Raw genomic sequence first — 16631 nt, 5'->3', positions numbered from 1 at the left:
AGCAGTGCTTCAGACTACTCCTTGCACTTGTTTGGTGATAGTTGTAGGGTTGCACTTTTCATCATTTAATTTGCAGGAAGCACAACAACTTGCTTGCTTGGAGCATCATAATGTGCTCAAGCAGTAGCCTTTGAAGTCAGTTTTGCACTCATTTTCCCATAATGGAGCAGATTCCGTTCTCCTGGGCTCCTGTCAAAGTCTGAGGAATATGACAGTCATTGCGGCCCTGTTTCCGTAATTGTTTTGCGGAGGTTTGAGGGTTCCCCAGTCCTGTTAATTCAGGAATATATCGACACCCCTGTGTAACTGATCCCATGGCTTTTCTTATGTAAGAGTAGAGTTTCTATTCCCTGCCGGCTTCCTTAAAACGGCTGATCTGTGTGCATCTGGGCATGAAGCGTGTGTCTGGTCTGTCCGTGGTCTTTGCATTGAATATTCTTTGCTACATTGTAACATAAAATTGATAGATTTTGTATTATTTGTAGCTCCCACATAATTTGTATAAAGCATTGTTTTGGATCTGGTTTTAAATTAAATTGCTTTTGATGAATTCTTTGTGCTGCGTGGGACGCCACACTGCCCCGACCTGGTGGCCATGTTCCACTGCTCATCCTCTCTGACCCCCAGCCTCCTGCTTTTGACACCTTCTAACTGCAGGCCTGAACTTTGGTCTGTTCAGGGTTCAGGTGGATGGGCCAGTTGTAACCACCTGGCTGGGTTCTCTCGTTCCTGGGTCTTTTGTGAGAAGGTGGTCTCATGGAGCTGCCTCTGCCACCTGCACACATTTGCCCTGTCTCACTTGGGCTCAGTTGTTTGCTGTTCTGTAGCGATTTGCAGTGTGAAGCGCCACATTTCCAAATTGCTGCTTGGTGTGAATTTACAGGTCTGCTGCAAAATGTCCCTAAGCCTGAATGTGTTCTGCATGGCTGTGTTGAATTGCAGTGCCTTGCAGCCGCGTGCTTGGCTGTGGCATGCTTGGCCAGCGGGTTCCCTCCATCCACGTGACTAGCTGTGCTTACGGCCCTCTGCCTCACTGCAGACGGCAGGCATCAGTCACCCGCACTTCGTACAGCGAAAGAGAAAGGGTGGCACTGCTAGGGAAGCTTCTGAAGTGCCCTGTTGCCAAGGGAACGGCCACGCAGCACAGTCGGGAGGCGCTGTGCCTGCTGCTCCTGAGGTTCACATATCAGCTGTGTTTGTTCTCTGGGAGCTGCACCAGATATGCAGAACATGAATGACGTCCAACTTTTTTATTTAATATTTTTTGTATCTGTTAGTTGAGGCCTGCCCCCCCCCCCCAGCCACATTGGGCATAATTACATCTACTTAAAACGTGTCACATGCCTACAGTTCTGGCCTCGACAGATCGATGGCTGTTAGAGCCAATAAGCTTTTAGTGGGTCACAGTATTCCTCATAAAGACTGATTGCTCTGACTAGTGACCACCCAGCCCGTGACGGTTTGTCTTTGCCAGCAATCTCTTGAAGCATCTTGGATGGGATGGGCCTGAACTTTGTACTGTGTTTACATTTTATGCGGCTACCATTGTTCTGCAGACGTGCCTTAATTGCCTAAAGCCCCTCCTTCCCGGCACTGTTCATAGGGCTCTGGATGGCCCGGTATGCTTTAATTTGAGAAATAGTCACTCAAGGCATGTACTACATCAAAATGAAATTAGCTAGCACCCCACCCGTTGCTTGCTGGAAGTGTGCCTTTCTCACAGGGTGTGTCTGGAGCTTGCTGCCAGTGGCAGGTGCTCTTCAGGAAGTTGAGTGTATGTTGGGCTGCCCTGTCTCTGTAACTTCTATATGTTGTGATTACCGCCATTTGATGGTGTTGGCTTCCCCCTTTGCGCACTGGGCCTCAGCTTCATTAACTTTGCTGTCATCTTTAGTCTTGTTCTCTGCTGCTGGAGGGTACCTCTTTCTGATTGGCTGTGCTCAGATGTCTCAGAAGGTTCTCCTGCCCCTGGGCCAACCACGTTTGTCAACGAGTGCAGACAACGAGTGTCGTTTCCCAGGCACAGCAGTAAATGCCGTGTCCGTCTTCAGTTTGTCTGCCTGCTTTAGGTCCATTTGTCCTACATTCTTGTTAAACCCAGAATCTTGGTGTGATGGTCGCTGGGACAGGAGCTGCTGTTGGGGACCAGGCTTTAGGCCCTTCCCATGATGCTAAGTGTTAAGTGTTACCCTTTGGGGGCCTGTGAGTGGAGGCCTGAGGTCTTAAGTTTCACAGACGTTGGGCTCATGAAGCAAACGCTCATTCTTCCCATAATGTCATGGGTTGGGTTTCTTTCGCTCATGTTGCTTCAGGGATGTTTTTAGATCTGTTTTCATGCGGAGTAATACAATACTGCTGTCTGCATGGGAGAAATGAATAGATGAAGAAAAGCAGCATTTGAACGGCGTCCCTGAAACCGGCAGTCTCGGCTCTGTGTTAATGTTTGTGTGGCTTTGCATGGATCGTGTCGGTGTGCGTGTGAATAGCAGTGTGAGTCGCAATGCTGTCTACGCCCTGCTCTCAGCGGACTTCTATAGTTTGGGATGGTTGTCTTCCTGTTTTGTGTAGCTGTCTGCTCACCTGACACCTTCAGCTGCTCCTTGGATACCTGCTGTCCGTAATGGGCTTTTATTAAGTATATAGTACCATCATCGCACTCAGCAGGTTTTATACCGTTCACAAGCATTTGTTTTATTCGATTTAGTGCTGATGTGTTTTCACAGTGGCTGGTGTCCTTGGGTGATTTTGTGGTTAACTATTGTTTCCATGGTGACCTGCAGAGCTGCAACTGGATAAACTGCGATCTGTAAGCAACATTCACCTTTTCCAAGCCCCAATGATTCTTCAGTGATTCTCTCACTCTTGGGTTGTAAGGGTGTGGAGGGTCTGTCCCTCTTGGACTTGGTCCTGTGAATTAAAGATGATCTTTAGCGAAGTGCGGTGCTTCGGAGGCAAGAGGAAGATGAGCGTTTTGGTAACCCCCCCCAGTGGCCGATCAACCAAGTTCACCACCCCCATGAGCCACAGCAGCTGTGATTGCCATATAGCGATGAAATCTGAACATATATTTAGCTGTGTCATGTTATGAAGATGGTAAATGACTCTGTAGTCTGCTCTTTCGCACATGGGATGGCATTGGGAAGCTGTCAGGGCTGCTGGCTGAGAGCTGCAGGGTGTCTGCCTGGCTGCCACGCCACCCAGCAGAAACAGCCCTTTGATTGCTTTTCACATGTTTGGGTGCTCATTTATATTCTTCAGGTCATTGTGCTGGTCTTGTTAGAATAGACTCTAACAGAATATGATCTACACTTGTATCGTTTTGTACATAGACTAACATGTCAGGAAGGCTTGAATGTTCTGAATTTCTTCAAGTTTCTTTTTGGAAAAGAACAAACTTGAGGTTTGAGCATATGAGGTAGGAACCATTCTCCTCCCTTCTCATAGTCATACATGCCACCTTGCAGAAGAACAGTGTCTCCTTATTGTTGCCCTTGGTCTGGAGGGTCTTGGTTGCACCCTGTGTGTTGCCTCCTCGCTGGGGAGCCTGTTTCTGTCCTTGGCAGATAAGACGAGGTGATGCCAGAAAATCACCTTAGGAGCCGCAATGGTAGGCGCTCTTTGTTCTGTGTGACTTTGTATTTGCTCTAGAGGGTTGACTGGGATAACCAGGTTTTCTGCTGTTTCTTTTTTAAACTTTCCATGTCTCTAACTTTTCCCCTGTTTATTTGGGGGGGGGGGGGAATTAAACTGTTGTTAGACTTTACCAATCGGGTTAACTATGTCGTGACACAAATGTGTGTCTTCTCCTGACGTTTACTTTAGAGAAGTGAATGAGGGCTTTAGTTTTCTGAAAAGCTTACATAATTTCAGTTTACAATGTTGAATTTACTGCCACTAAAAATGGCAGTGGTTCAGCATTCTGTGAATTGTTCTTTTCCTGTCAGTGAACATGTGTTTAAAATAAACTTGCATTTAATGTATTTTAAAGATCCCACCTGTTGTCTATGTATTCTTAGCGCTGTCAGCTACTCTATCTGGGCTTCTTGTCTCACACCTGCTGCAGCCCCCCAACTACCAGGATGCTTCCTTTATTGTTATTGGTGGCTGGTGTCCGATTGGGCTGAGAGCTCTTTCTCATTGTCTTTAACTGTTGTCCTCTAGGCCCTGGGAAAATGTGCTGAAAGAAAAGATGTTTAAATGACAGACCCGTCACCCCCGTCTAATCTATACTCCTCCTACAGCCCCATCCTTACTGGGTGGATCAACTGGGAATGTGAAAGCCAATAAGTGTTGTTACCTGGTTGTGACACTCCTTGCGAAACAACTACGAAATGAACAAGCTTGATTTTCTGAATTTTCTAAAATAATCTTGCGCCACACTGCTTGATTATCCCTGATCTGTACAATGTTCCTGAGAAGTTTGCAAAAGTATCCACTGAATATGTTTAGATGGCAAATGGCTCTTTGCAGGCTCCCTTTGCTGCCCCCTATTGCTGCTGTTTCTGTCTTCTGCTGCCCAATCAAATTAAAGTTTATTTATCAAATGCACAACAGTACAGCAATGAAATGAGTTGCAATTGAATATCCAGGAGACCAATTAGTCAGTTTCCTCAGTTTGACCAGGGCATGTTTTCCTACAGTATTGTCTCCATCCCACTGAAGGTAAAAGTGGGGACACTGAAGTCCTGATTATTGATCATGGTTTGAGTAGCTTTAAATGTGCCCATACTGTGGTCATCTATCTTAACTGATCAATGACTGACCAGTGTGTGCACATAGAAACAAATACAATAGAAAACAGCAATAGATAAAAAAGAAAGGAGTAAGAACAAATGGGCATGTTTTATGGTGTCCATACATGTTGGCGCCATTTTGATATTTTAGGGAAACGATGGCAGTGAATACAAATGATTACTTTTCAGGCTAAACCAGAAGTCATAGATGTTCAACTTTGAAAACATTAACTAACCTATGCCAGAGACACTCCTACGTAACTTAAATCGGTAGTCTGAAAACTTTTTGGTTTCCTGATAAATTTCACTAGCACCAGAGAGAGTAGTTGATAAGATGAAGCCTGTCTGTAAGCTCTGGAATCACATCCAACATGCTTGCCCATTTTAGATGACATCCGAGTGCATGTCCGACCAGAGCAAGGCAGAAACAGCCTTTGTAACTGAACAAATACATCAACAGTAACACATGTAACCAACCTGATTACAGTAACCTATGTTTCCATCCATCCATTTTCCAAACCGCTTATCCTATTGGGTCGCGGGGGGTCCGGAGCCTATCCCGGAAGCAATGGGCACGAGGCAGGGAACAACCCAGGATAGGGGGCCAGCCCATCGCAGGGCACAGTCACACACCATTCACTCTCACATGCATTCCTATGGGCAATTTAGCAACTCCAATTAGCCTCAGCATGTTTTTGGACTGTGGGGGGAAACCGGAGTACCTGGAGGAAACCCCACGACGACATGGGGAGAACATGCAAACTCCACACACATATGACCCAGGCGGAGACCCGAACCCGGGTCCCACCCAGAGGTGTGAGGCAACAGTACTAACCACTGCACCACCATGCCGCCCCAGTAACCTATGTTTAATATTTAAAAATATATTTTTTTAATCGTGTGACATTTCACAATCGCCACCTAAAAGAATCGTGATGTGTAACTGAATTGAACATGAAATGCTTCATGATTTGCTTATCTAGACTTCTGGACGTACTTGTATCTGGTTATAGTGTTACACAATGGACGATGATTTGCTTCTGGATTTTTAAAGTGCATATTGTGGGTGTCTCACTTCCATGTTGAACAATGGCTTGTTTGTGAGTAACAGGTCATGTCCCTGATTGGATCCCTGGCTTGCATGTAGACATGCTAGTGTGTAAAAGGGTGTACGGCACTCTCTTGCGCCCAGTCACTGTGCGAAGGGAGATAATTCTGTGTTTTCTTACTGGGTTGCTTAGCGACAGTATGCTGACAACGCTCCAGTAATGTGTTTATTATCTGCAGCACAGCAGCATGGGACCAGCGGCAGAGATGCAGAGAGTAAACATCGTATGCTTTGTTTCTTTAATGTTTAATGGTTTGTCGCCTTCTGCATGGTGGCCACTAAACGCCTCACCCTGGCCTCCTTTGCAGAGCTCCGGAGATCATCCTGGGGTTGCCATTCTGTGAGGCCATCGACATGTGGTCACTGGGCTGTGTCATCGCAGAGCTCTTCCTTGGCTGGCCGCTCTACCCTGGCGCACTGGAGTATGATCAGGTACGTTGTCTCCCCATCACCCCCCCCCCCCCTCGCTGCCATGCTCCTTTCTGCTCCAGCCCCATGCTGCAGCTGCTGAGCTGTGGGGAGCCCCGTCCTCCCCGTCCTCCCTGTCCTCCGATCCACGCTGGATCGCGGAGCTCCTGGGAAGACACCAAAGTATTTTGGGATTTTGCCCAGCTTGGTGTCGCTTTCAGCATCAGGTGCCCTTCACACACATTTTGCTTTGCATGCATGTTCAAGACGTCGCTGCTGCGCCTTCAGCCTGGGAGGCACACGGGCACTGCTTCCCCCCCCATGGTGTGACAGCTGCACACCTCGCTGGGCACCCAATGGAGGTGCTCAGTATAAAAAAATCATGATATCTGTATTGATCCGATTTGTCAGTCTTGGTTGACTTTTAAACTTGGCTAATATTCAAAGTTGGTAACAGTCCAGAACTAAAGACATAACTACAAAAATAATGGAAAAGATCACATTGGACAATCATTTTCCATGGTGGAAGGCAAAGGATTTTGTTGTGTTGGCTCTTCTGCCTCTTAGAAGTAGGATTGCGACATTCAAGCTGAAAAAAATACGGGACAGGTGGAGAATTGAGATGACGTAACACCATTCCACTAATTTATGCTTGCAAACTCCCAGTCTCTGCTCAGTAGGAGATGCCTCAGAGGTTTTCCGGTTATCCGTATTGGTGATATTAGACTAAAATGTATCAGTTGGCATCTTTCACACCCAAATATCTCCAGTGGCAGCAGGAGGCCTGCGGCCCTGCCTCCGCTCATAGGCCCTGCCTTTATCCGCTAGAGCGCAGTGCTCTGTTTGCTTTAGTAGTATAGGACTGACTGCTCTTTAGATATAAGCTTATTGCTCTTTGTGTGTGTGTGTGTGTGAGTGAGTGGGCTGTCTCTTGAATCGTTCGTAGATATACAAACAGAATTGGACCATTATTATATTGGTTCCTGTCTTTGAAACCTTTAAGTATGCTGGCTCTTTAAATCTCTCTGCGGGGGCCCCGGGGCAGATATGTCGGGGGTCACCCAGCAGCTCTGTTGGCTGGTTGCTCCTGTTCCCCGTTCCAGCTCTGGGTCCTGTTCCGCTCCACACAGCAGAATGTATTTATAGCATCTGGGGGGCTCACATCCCCACAGCCCCATCAGCAGCCTCTTTTCGCGTGGGTCCGACGCTGGGCCTCTGCTTGTCTCTGCTACTCGCTGTAGCTTGACCTGGCAGCACAGCATGTGGGCGTGGCAGGGAGCAGGCCTGCTACATCTTCGCTAGGTGAGGCGCTGTATGCCTGTGATTGCTGCTGTGGTCTGTGCGTGTTTGTGTGCTGCGGGTGGGGCCTCAGCTAGATGGCATAGCATGCGATAGGAATCCTGGGAGGTCCGGAAACGGTGAGGCCGCAGAGTGGGGTGGGGCGCTGAGATTGCTCACAGTCTGGACATGCCGGAGTGCTTACCGCTGGTGCCCTTCCCTGTGTGGCAGGCCAGTGCTAATGGAAGCCTTCGTCCTTGCACCCCAACGTCACAAACGTCAGCGCCGTATGCATGCAGGTGCAGCATCGCATTGCAATACTTTACCTCACCGCATTACAGCCTCCCTTTGCTAATTGATCATGCAAAATATTGTTCATGTTTTAAGTTATTTTCTTTGAAAATGATGATGAACTACTAGGTTACAGCATTTGTTTTGGCATCTGTATTCACAAAATGTTTCCAAGGGAGTTGAACGGTGTGCCTGGCGTTCTTTCCCAGGAGTCTGTGTGTGATGTGTTTTGCCCTCCGACTCCACACTGAGCAGCATCAGGGAAACTGCTGTGTGAACAAGCCTTTATTTACTGGGCAGTATTTAAACACTCGTACACTTCCGCAGATCCGTTACATCTCTCAGACGCAAGGCCAGCCGGCCGATCATCTGCTGAACGTGGGCACGAAAACGAGCCGCTTCTTCTGCAGGGAGTCGGACTCCCCATACGCCTCGTGGAGACTTAAGGTGAGCGCAGTGTGCTTGTGCTCGCCAGGGATGCTGCCCGTGCACTGACGGCGCCACCCCCCTTGTAATCTCCATTCCCTCTCTGCAGACGACTGAGGAGCACGAGACTGAGACGGGCATGAAGTCAAAAGAAGCGAGGAAGTACATATTCAGCTGTTTGGATGATGTGGCGCATGTAAGTGACATGGAGCACCAGGTCTGGGTTCCGTACCCACCTTTGGCCCAACCTGTAGTCATGCTGAATATGGGGCCTTCTCGCTTTATCCGCTCAAAATCATTTATCTTAAGCCAAAAAAAATGAATGGATTAAGTTTTGATTAGTCATATCAGGAAGACATTAAAGAAACAGCAGGCTTTGTGTTTCATCCATGTAACCCAATTCAGGTCCTGCACACACTGGGTCATGTCCACCTAAGGAGGAGTATTCAAATGTGTGCCTGTGTGTTTGCTCATGTATGCAAATAACTTTGGTGGAATGACAGCATGAACCTGGAGCCATTCTCCATGGGCTCATGGCTTTCCACCCCCCCCCCCCCCTCCCCCCGGACCTGCCTCCCCAGGTGAACTTGGTGATGAATTTGGACGGAAGTGACTTGTTGGCAGAGAAGGCTGACAGGAGAGAGTTTGTTGGCCTCCTGAAAAAGATGCTGTTGATAGATGCAGAGAAGAGGATCGTTCCCGCTGAGGCCCTGAGCCACCCCTTCGTCACCATGCAGCACCTGTTGGACTTTCCCCACAGCAACCAGTAAGGGGGGGGGGGCATGCACATGGCCTCAGACTCTCTGGAAGTGCGATTATTAAAAGCTGCACGATAAGCTGCTCTTATGAGGAATGTGACCTGACCTGCTCCTAAAGTGCTCACTCTGCTCTCTGACAGCAGTATAGCAGCCTCGTATTGCTCAGGATAACATAGGTGTGTTGCTCATACAGCACTCACTATTCAGCAGACACTGACGCTATTCCTTTGCTTCCTTCCCATAGTGTCAAATCATGCTTTCACATTATGGACACATGCTGTTGTCGTACCAACACCTATGATGTCATCAACCGCAATAAGGCTCCGTTCATGAGGCCTGTGGGCTCCAGCAGCACGACCAACCTGACCGTGGCCTTTAACAAGATGGCTGCGGTCCACACGCAGGTGAGCCATCGCAACCGCACTCTCTGATGCCCGTGGGTGACCCTGTGCTTGCTGGCCTCTGTGAATACCAGCCTCTTCCCATGCAGTGTGAGCAAGCGTTAAGCCTGGTAATCAGGCCAGGGGGGTACACCATGAGCTCCAGAAGGTAGCTACTCTGCTGTTATAACGTGTTTTTTGTGCCCAGAATTTTGCCACCGATAGTTGCTTCTCTCCAGATCACGTGACACCACTAATGCCTTGTGGTAACATGCCACATCTTGGAGACCCTACTCAGTGGTTGCTGGAGGAGGCAGTCTCCCACAATTCACACGAGGATATTTTCTCTAGGGCCTCTCAGTCATTCTGAGAACTTTTATTCAGTGCATGATTGGCTTTCAAAGAAATTCACTCGAATTCAGAACTGTAGAGAAAAATAAGAAAAAATACACTAGATAGGACAGCTTTTCTCTGTTGTGAATTTTTCTACGCTTTGAATCTGGCTTTCATTCAGGTTTAGCTTGTTAGTGGATTTTATGAAACAGCTACCGCTGCAGAAGTATCTCATGCAAAAAGAATGTTGTTGATGTTACACTGCTGTAGCAAAACCATATCTCTTCAGATTTGGAATTTATGAAAGCTAATTAGATTAGCACTATTAACATAGCAACTGTGTTTAAAAAATGGGCAGCATGTGGGTCAGCAGGCTAAGCCTCTGTGCCTGTGATCAGAAGGTTGCTGGTTTGAGCCCAGCCACGGCAGGGTAGTCGTGTTTGTGGGCTCTTGATTAAGGCCCTTAACCCCCAGCTCTAAGGGCGCTGCTGCAGGTGGCCGACCTTCGCTGCCTGGCTCTCTCACCTACATAAGTGTCTGTGTTTCATGGAGAGAAAGATGGGAGGCAGAAAGAGAATTTTCCCACAATAAATCATTAAAAGTATTATCACGTGGTATTAATCATTATTAATTAATCATTAGTAATATCAATAATATTATCAATAATTATAATAGTGGTTAATAATAATAATAATAATAATAATATTATAAACCGTAGACTTATTTCCTGTAACAAAGATGCTTGGGCGAATGATCCATTATGTTTATGTATCATGAGCTATAAGTTAATGCCCATTATTATTTATTGCACGAGGGGGTGGCATGGTGGTGCATTGGTTAGCACTGTTACCTCACACCCCTGGGACCCAGGTTCGAGTCTCCAACTGGGTCACATGCGTGTGGAGTTTGCATGTTCTTCCTGTGTCATCATGGGGTTTCCTCTGGGTACTTTGCTTTCCCCCCACAGTCCAAAAACATGCTGAGGCTAATTGGACTTGCTGAATTGCCCGTAGGTGTGCATGTGTGAGTGAATGGTGTGTGAGTGTGCCCTGCGATGGGCTGGCCCCCCATCCTTGGTTGTTCCCTGCCTCGTGCCCATTGCTTCCGGGATAGGCTCCGGACCCCCCGCGACCCAGTAGGATAAGCGGTTTGGAAGATGGATGGATGGATGGATGGATGAATTTGTTTCATGATTGGTGTTGGTGAATTTTGATTAAAGAAACCAGCATTTTTTCAGCATTGACTCACCCGAATTGTCACAGACTTTACAATATTGCCACCTATGGGGCTGTTGCTGTAATTGCAGATGTTTTTTTCATCCTTCACCCAGGCCCTTCCCCTCTCAATTCCTGTTAACATTGCTTGCTGTTTTAAGACTTTGAGACTTTGTTTTTGTCTAACATTTCTGTATAGCCGGGACCAATATCTCTTCACCTGATTTTTCTGTGCAGGCTTTAGCACCATCTGCTCCCAGTGTGATGCATCCTGGGATACAACTGCAGACAGGAAGTGCTCAATTTGGCTGTAATGATTCCTTCCAGCAAGCGCTGATCCTCTGTCCCCCAGCCATTCAAGGTATTTGTCGGTATTTGTATTCATTCTTTATAATATTTATTTATATATAATTGTAAATTTCCACAAACTCTTATCTTAAGATTTGTTTTTTTCCTCATATAACTTAAAATTAATTATTGCAGTGATTGATTGGAGGATTTACCAATATGTGCTTCTCAGCATGGCTTGCCTACAGAGCTGCCCTAGCCTTCCCTTAACCATCAAGCACTCGCTTGTCCCACAGGAATCCCCCCAAACCCAAACAAACCAACAGGATACCCGGTGCGGATGGAGAACGCCCTGCCGCTGGTCAGTCAGGCCCCCGCAATACAGCAGCTGCCCATGCAGCCGGGAGTCCTTGCACAGGTGTGACATGTGGGTGTGGGTGTGTGTGTGGGTGTGGGTGGGTGGTCATGCATATATGTGATAAAAAGTTTTATAAAAATCTGTGACTGCAATCAAAAAATGTAAATAGCCAAAAGTCTTGTATTTTGTTTGGTTATTTATGACAAAGATTAGGACTGGGTAGGGGTTAAGGTTGTCATAGTTGGGATTTGGATTTTGCCCATGGAAATGAATGGATGGTCCACACAAAGATATGAATACAAATATATGTATGAGAGTGAGAGGGATGTGTGTTACTGTCTGGCTTTAGCCTCTGGGTGGGATGTGTTGCGCCTCTGTGTTGAATTTTGTTGTTTTCAAAGATGTCTTTCTACTGCCCTCGCATGTATAATGGTATCTCTCCCGTACAGCAGACATGGTCTAACCGGGCCCAGCAGATCCTGGTCCCGGCCTGGCAGCAGGTGGCACCGGTGGCTCCCCCCTCCACAACACTGGCGTCTGACACTGTGGCTGGCCCACAGAGACTGGGGGATTGGGGGTGAGCAGCAGGCCTGAGGCTTTAACATTAGCAGGACAGCAGCCTCTCTCTCTGCTGACGCTTCCTGTTGCCATGTGTTTTCAGGAAAGTGAGGCCCCATGGCAGCCATTACAGCTCCATGATGGCCCAACCTCTTCTGACCAACCAAATGAGCATGGCAGCCCACCAGCCAATCAGCATAGGCATCGCACATGTGGTGTGGCCGCAGCCCACCGCCACCGCTGGCAAGAGGAGCAAGCCCTGCCAAAACAGGCAAGCGGAAAGGTGCTCTGGGGCTATGCCGTGTGAACAAACGGGACGCATACACCTTTGAGCAGGATCCCCGGGACTGTCTGGCCACAGAGCCTGCTCCAAGTAGGACGTGGGCAGTATGGTCAGAGTTCGGTTCTCCAGTGCTTTCAACACCAACTGGCAAATAACCTGAAGGAGATGCAGCGTAATGCCCCCATAGTTTGCTGCATCGTGGGCTACCAAACAACATCTTGGCAGGCTTTGGGACTGTGTTAGAACTGAGATGGTCAGCAGAGGAGCCATCGGCTCATCCCACCGAGATGTTTCAGAAAGCGCTGCCGGGGCTCCTGTCTCTGTATGAAGCCTTTTCCTAGTGTTCTCATGTTCATCTGTACCAGCTGTAACTGGACTGGTTCCTATCAGAGTCAGTACCTGCTGGGTATATCGTGTTTACTGTCAGCAGTCCTGCTTATCTGTCCACATGCTGCTTCACACTACTGTTCTCTGGCCGTATTGGGTTGTTTTTTTTTTTTTTGTAGCTCTCATTTAGATGTTTTCCATCTGCAGGGCGAACACTTTCATACACAACACCAATGCCCAAAACTCAGCGTGCCAGTCCCCAAAGATAGCAGATCCAGTGAAGAGCGTGCAGGATGGCCGGCCTGGCGTGGGGCAGGAAGCGGAGCCCGAGCCACCCCCGGAGGTGGGCAGGGAGGCTGAGGGGCATGAAGCATCCCAACAACAACAACAACAGCAACAGCAGCAGCAGCAACAGCGTCAGGCCATAGTCATCGCAGACTCACCCAGCCCCGTGCTCAGCGTCATCACCATTAGCAGTGACACTGACGAGGACACCGACGCCACGCAGAGGCACTCGCTGGGGGAGTGAGTACCCGCCGGGATCCATTGGCACTCTCTATGCAGGAAGGTGTGGGGCAGGACCCCCCTACTCAGGGTTTCTTATTCCCCAGGGAGCTGTAACCCTCTAATCCCAGCCTTGTGTGAAAGGTCAGAGGTCCTTGCAGAGAAAGAAGTATTCCTGGCCTATGACTTTACAGCTGTCCAGCGGTTTAAAATGCTGGATGTGTTTTTGTCTCTGCTTGATGCTTTTGGTTGAAATGCTGCTGTAATCTGTCAGGAAGCCTTCCCTGTCTGCTCTAGCTGTGGGATCGTGGTCTGAGGTCTCTGTGTGATCTTCGCTACTTAGTCGTCATCTTCGCACACGGTTGACGGCTTGACTGCTGTCTCTTAAACATACTCCTGGTTGCTGCATCCTTGCAGGTGTAAGGGCAGCCCAGACTGTGAGGCGTGTCAGAGTACCCTGAACATGGAGCGTGTCTGTTCCCTGAGCAGTCCGGATAGCACCCTGAGCACCAGCTCGTCCGCCTCAGTGCAGTCCAGCCCGTCTCCGTGCAAAAGGCCTAACAGGTAGAGTGCTCAGGCGGGTCCCTCTGCAGTGGGGCATGCTCATTCACAGCTACCGCGTTTTCTGAGTGCGATTTCTCTGGACTTGTAGCATGTCTGACGACGAGCAGGAGAGTGGCTGCGACACGGTGGACGGCTCGCCGGCCTCTGATTCGTCGGGTCGGAGTGATAGCCCCTTCATGGAGCAACGCTACATCAACGAGAGCAACCAGAACCGGTCGGGTCGCGAGGCCCGCGTGTCGCCCGAGGCAGAGGCCAGCAAGCCCGGCGTGCGCACCATGGTGGTGCCTCCCATGCGGGTGCAGAACGGCAACAGCATGGCTGACGAGCAGATGACCAACACAGGTAACGAGCTCTGATTCCCTGGCTGCCGTCATAGGCTGTGCGTGCCAGCCTCTATCCAGAAGTGGGTACGGCTGTATTTCACCGTCACCCCCCAGCAAAGTGCCCGCCTGCTGTATTCAGCCGTTGCTCACTGTTATTCTTTACGCTTAGCTTGTTAGGAACCCAGAGCTCTGCTGCTGTTACCTGACAGCTAGGTGGGGGCATACCATCAGATGACACAGCCTTTACCGCCCCTACAGACACCATGTAAAAACAGATCCTTCCCAGAGCAATAGGGCATGTGCCCCGGGGCAGGCGGTGGGTGTGGGGTACCAGTCAGGAGGAATCACTGGTGCTGATGTCTGCTTTGCAGGTCACATGGCTTGGGCAGGGGATAACACGTCCCTTATAGGTCACAGCGCCTGTCACAGGTGACTATGGGTGCTGTACCAGTCAGCCTCTTTCCGTGCATTCAGCTCACAGTTCTGCGTGCACATCCCTTCACTGTCTCTCTCGTCCATCTCGGTTTTATTGGGACACATTCTCCAATTCATTCTGGTGTGTGTTTGTGCACACAGTCAAATATATACATCAAGGTCTGTGATATGTATATATCTTACTGTGCTGTACTATTCAAAGTGCATGTTATAAAACTATATAATGCCTCAGTGCTTTTCATAAGCATTCGGAAATGTTTGAGCGGTCCTGATGACCTCGTGAAGACCTTACGCTACTGGCATTTTAGGAATGTCTATGGCAAGCGTCTCTGGCTTTATGTAGGGTTTGCAGCATGCACTCTCGATGTTCCTGGACGTTCCCGTCGCTCTGTATTACCCAGCTAAACCTGTGGGGGGCGCCAGGTAGAATATAGACAGCTGAGTTTTGACTGATGAACCCCATCTAAAGCTGATATTCCCAGATATCATATTTCATTGAAAGAAGCCTCTTACTGTGCCCACCCTCCCCAATTCCAGAAATAAATCTGTACATAAAAGCCCTACGCAGGCTATTTTCAGGCCTCAGCTGTTAACTATCAGAGTGTATGTCAGACTCTCTCCTTCCAGGAGAAATGCAGCTGGGGTTAAATTGGCTGCCCGTCTGATGCTCTTTAGAAGGTCGCTCCCAAGTCAGTCGTGTTTGTATTTTATGTTAAAGCTGCAGCTGACAGGACTCAAACTGGCCCACCCCCTGCGAGCTCCAGCATAGCCTGTGCCCGCATTTGGCACTGAGAGCTCCAGGACTGGGTTGGCCACTTTGGCCCCATCCGGCAAGCCCTTGAACTGACTTGGCCTGCTGTCTCCTGCAGTCTTAGACACCTCGTGCCAGTCCAGGGGGCGCTGTGGCCTCGGCCGGCTGAACCACCACTCCACCCCGCTCCTCAACCGGCAGCAGAAGATGACCTGCGCATTCCAGCAGCAGCAGCAGCAGCCTCTCGGCTTTGGGCAGGTCAGCAGGCGGCTCTCTGCGCCGCACCATGGGGATGACAGATTCTGATCTGAGGGCCTCAGCTGAATGTTTCCTCCTTCCTGTTCTCTCCCCCCTCCCCTCCAGGTCCAACACTTCGGCTCCTGCCACCAGGAATGGAACGGAAACTACAGCCACCGCCGGCAACAGGCCTACGTGCCCCCCTCGGTGCCCGGGCACACCTTCACCCTGCCCCACGGCAGCCCCAACCACACTACAGCGCACCCGCACCTGGGGGGCCCCCAGCCCGCGCTGCTGTCCTACCCCCCCGCAGCGCCCCTGGTCACTGCCGCGCCAGTGACCCACATCCTTGCATCACCCTGCACCACGCGGCCCGTCCTGCAGCCGCCTTACAGCATCTCCCACCCGGGTGCCATCCTGCACCAAGTGACTGTGGGCATCAACCCGCGCCTGCTACCCTCTCCCACCATCCATCAGAGTCAGTTCAAGCCTCTCTTCCCCCCCCACTCCTACATCGCCTCTCCCGCCTACGCTGGCTTCCCCCTCAGCCCCCCCAAACTCAGCCAGTACCCCTACATCTGAGCTCTGGGCCGGTCCCCAAGCAGGCCGGCCCGGCTCCGTCCTTGAGCAGCCTGCGCCTGCGACGGCAGGGGGCGCCAGAGAGCAACGTGGTTTTCATCTCCAAAGCCATGGCACAACAGAAAAACAACCTATTTTTTGAATCATGTAGACTTGGGTGCAATTGAAACTTTGAGCTTTAAAGAGTTAATGAAAAAGAATAAATCAAACTCACTTTTAATGTGTTTTGCACATTTGATATACCTTCCCATTGGATCTTCTATGGTTACTCTAAAACAGCTGAATATCGGGGGCGCCCCACTATTTTTCTATAATGCCTTCTACCTTGTGCAAGACACATCTGCTCCATTTGTAAGCCATCCCCGTCTCGAGTCTGAGGGTGACAGGCGCACATGCCTCTCCAGGCCGTGCGGCAGTCTCACTCTGCGTATTTTTTCAGTGTCTTCAGTGTGTTCGGTGTCTCAGAGGTTTTCACTTATCAGAAAAGGTTCCTCA

General features: G+C 49.4%; 1 protein-coding gene across 6 annotated transcripts in view; it reads left to right on the top strand.

The window, feature by feature from the left end:
- LOC125751408 (homeodomain-interacting protein kinase 3-like) overlaps window positions 1-16356 on the top strand; it is a 44477-nt gene extending 28121 nt beyond the window's left edge. For 3 of the 6 annotated variants that reach the window (XM_049030150.1, XM_049030151.1, XM_049030155.1), the window contains 14 exons: window positions 6150-6273; window positions 8146-8265; window positions 8354-8440; window positions 8826-9010; window positions 9247-9406; window positions 11167-11290; window positions 11514-11635; window positions 12025-12152; window positions 12237-12416; window positions 12951-13268; window positions 13665-13811; window positions 13900-14153; window positions 15439-15578; window positions 15684-16356. In XM_049030150.1, coding sequence (XP_048886107.1) covers window positions 6150-6273; window positions 8146-8265; window positions 8354-8440; window positions 8826-9010; window positions 9247-9406; window positions 11167-11290; window positions 11514-11635; window positions 12025-12152; window positions 12237-12416; window positions 12951-13268; window positions 13665-13811; window positions 13900-14153; window positions 15439-15578; window positions 15684-16139 — 2545 coding nt within the window. In that variant the 3' untranslated portion in view covers window positions 16140-16356. The remainder of the gene's footprint in view (window positions 1-6149; window positions 6274-8145; window positions 8266-8353; window positions 8441-8825; window positions 9011-9246; window positions 9407-11166; window positions 11291-11513; window positions 11636-12024; window positions 12153-12236; window positions 12417-12950; window positions 13269-13664; window positions 13812-13899; window positions 14154-15438; window positions 15579-15683) is intronic. The other 3 variants (XM_049030154.1, XM_049030152.1, XM_049030153.1) reach the window with 3 other exon arrangements.
- The last annotated feature ends 275 nt before the right edge of the window (window positions 16357-16631 follow it).

This window comes from Brienomyrus brachyistius, chromosome 11, assembly GCF_023856365.1.
Source record: "Brienomyrus brachyistius isolate T26 chromosome 11, BBRACH_0.4, whole genome shotgun sequence".
Taxonomy (NCBI): Eukaryota; Metazoa; Chordata; class Actinopteri; order Osteoglossiformes; family Mormyridae; genus Brienomyrus; species Brienomyrus brachyistius.
This window is presented reverse-complemented; position numbering and strand designations above follow the sequence as displayed.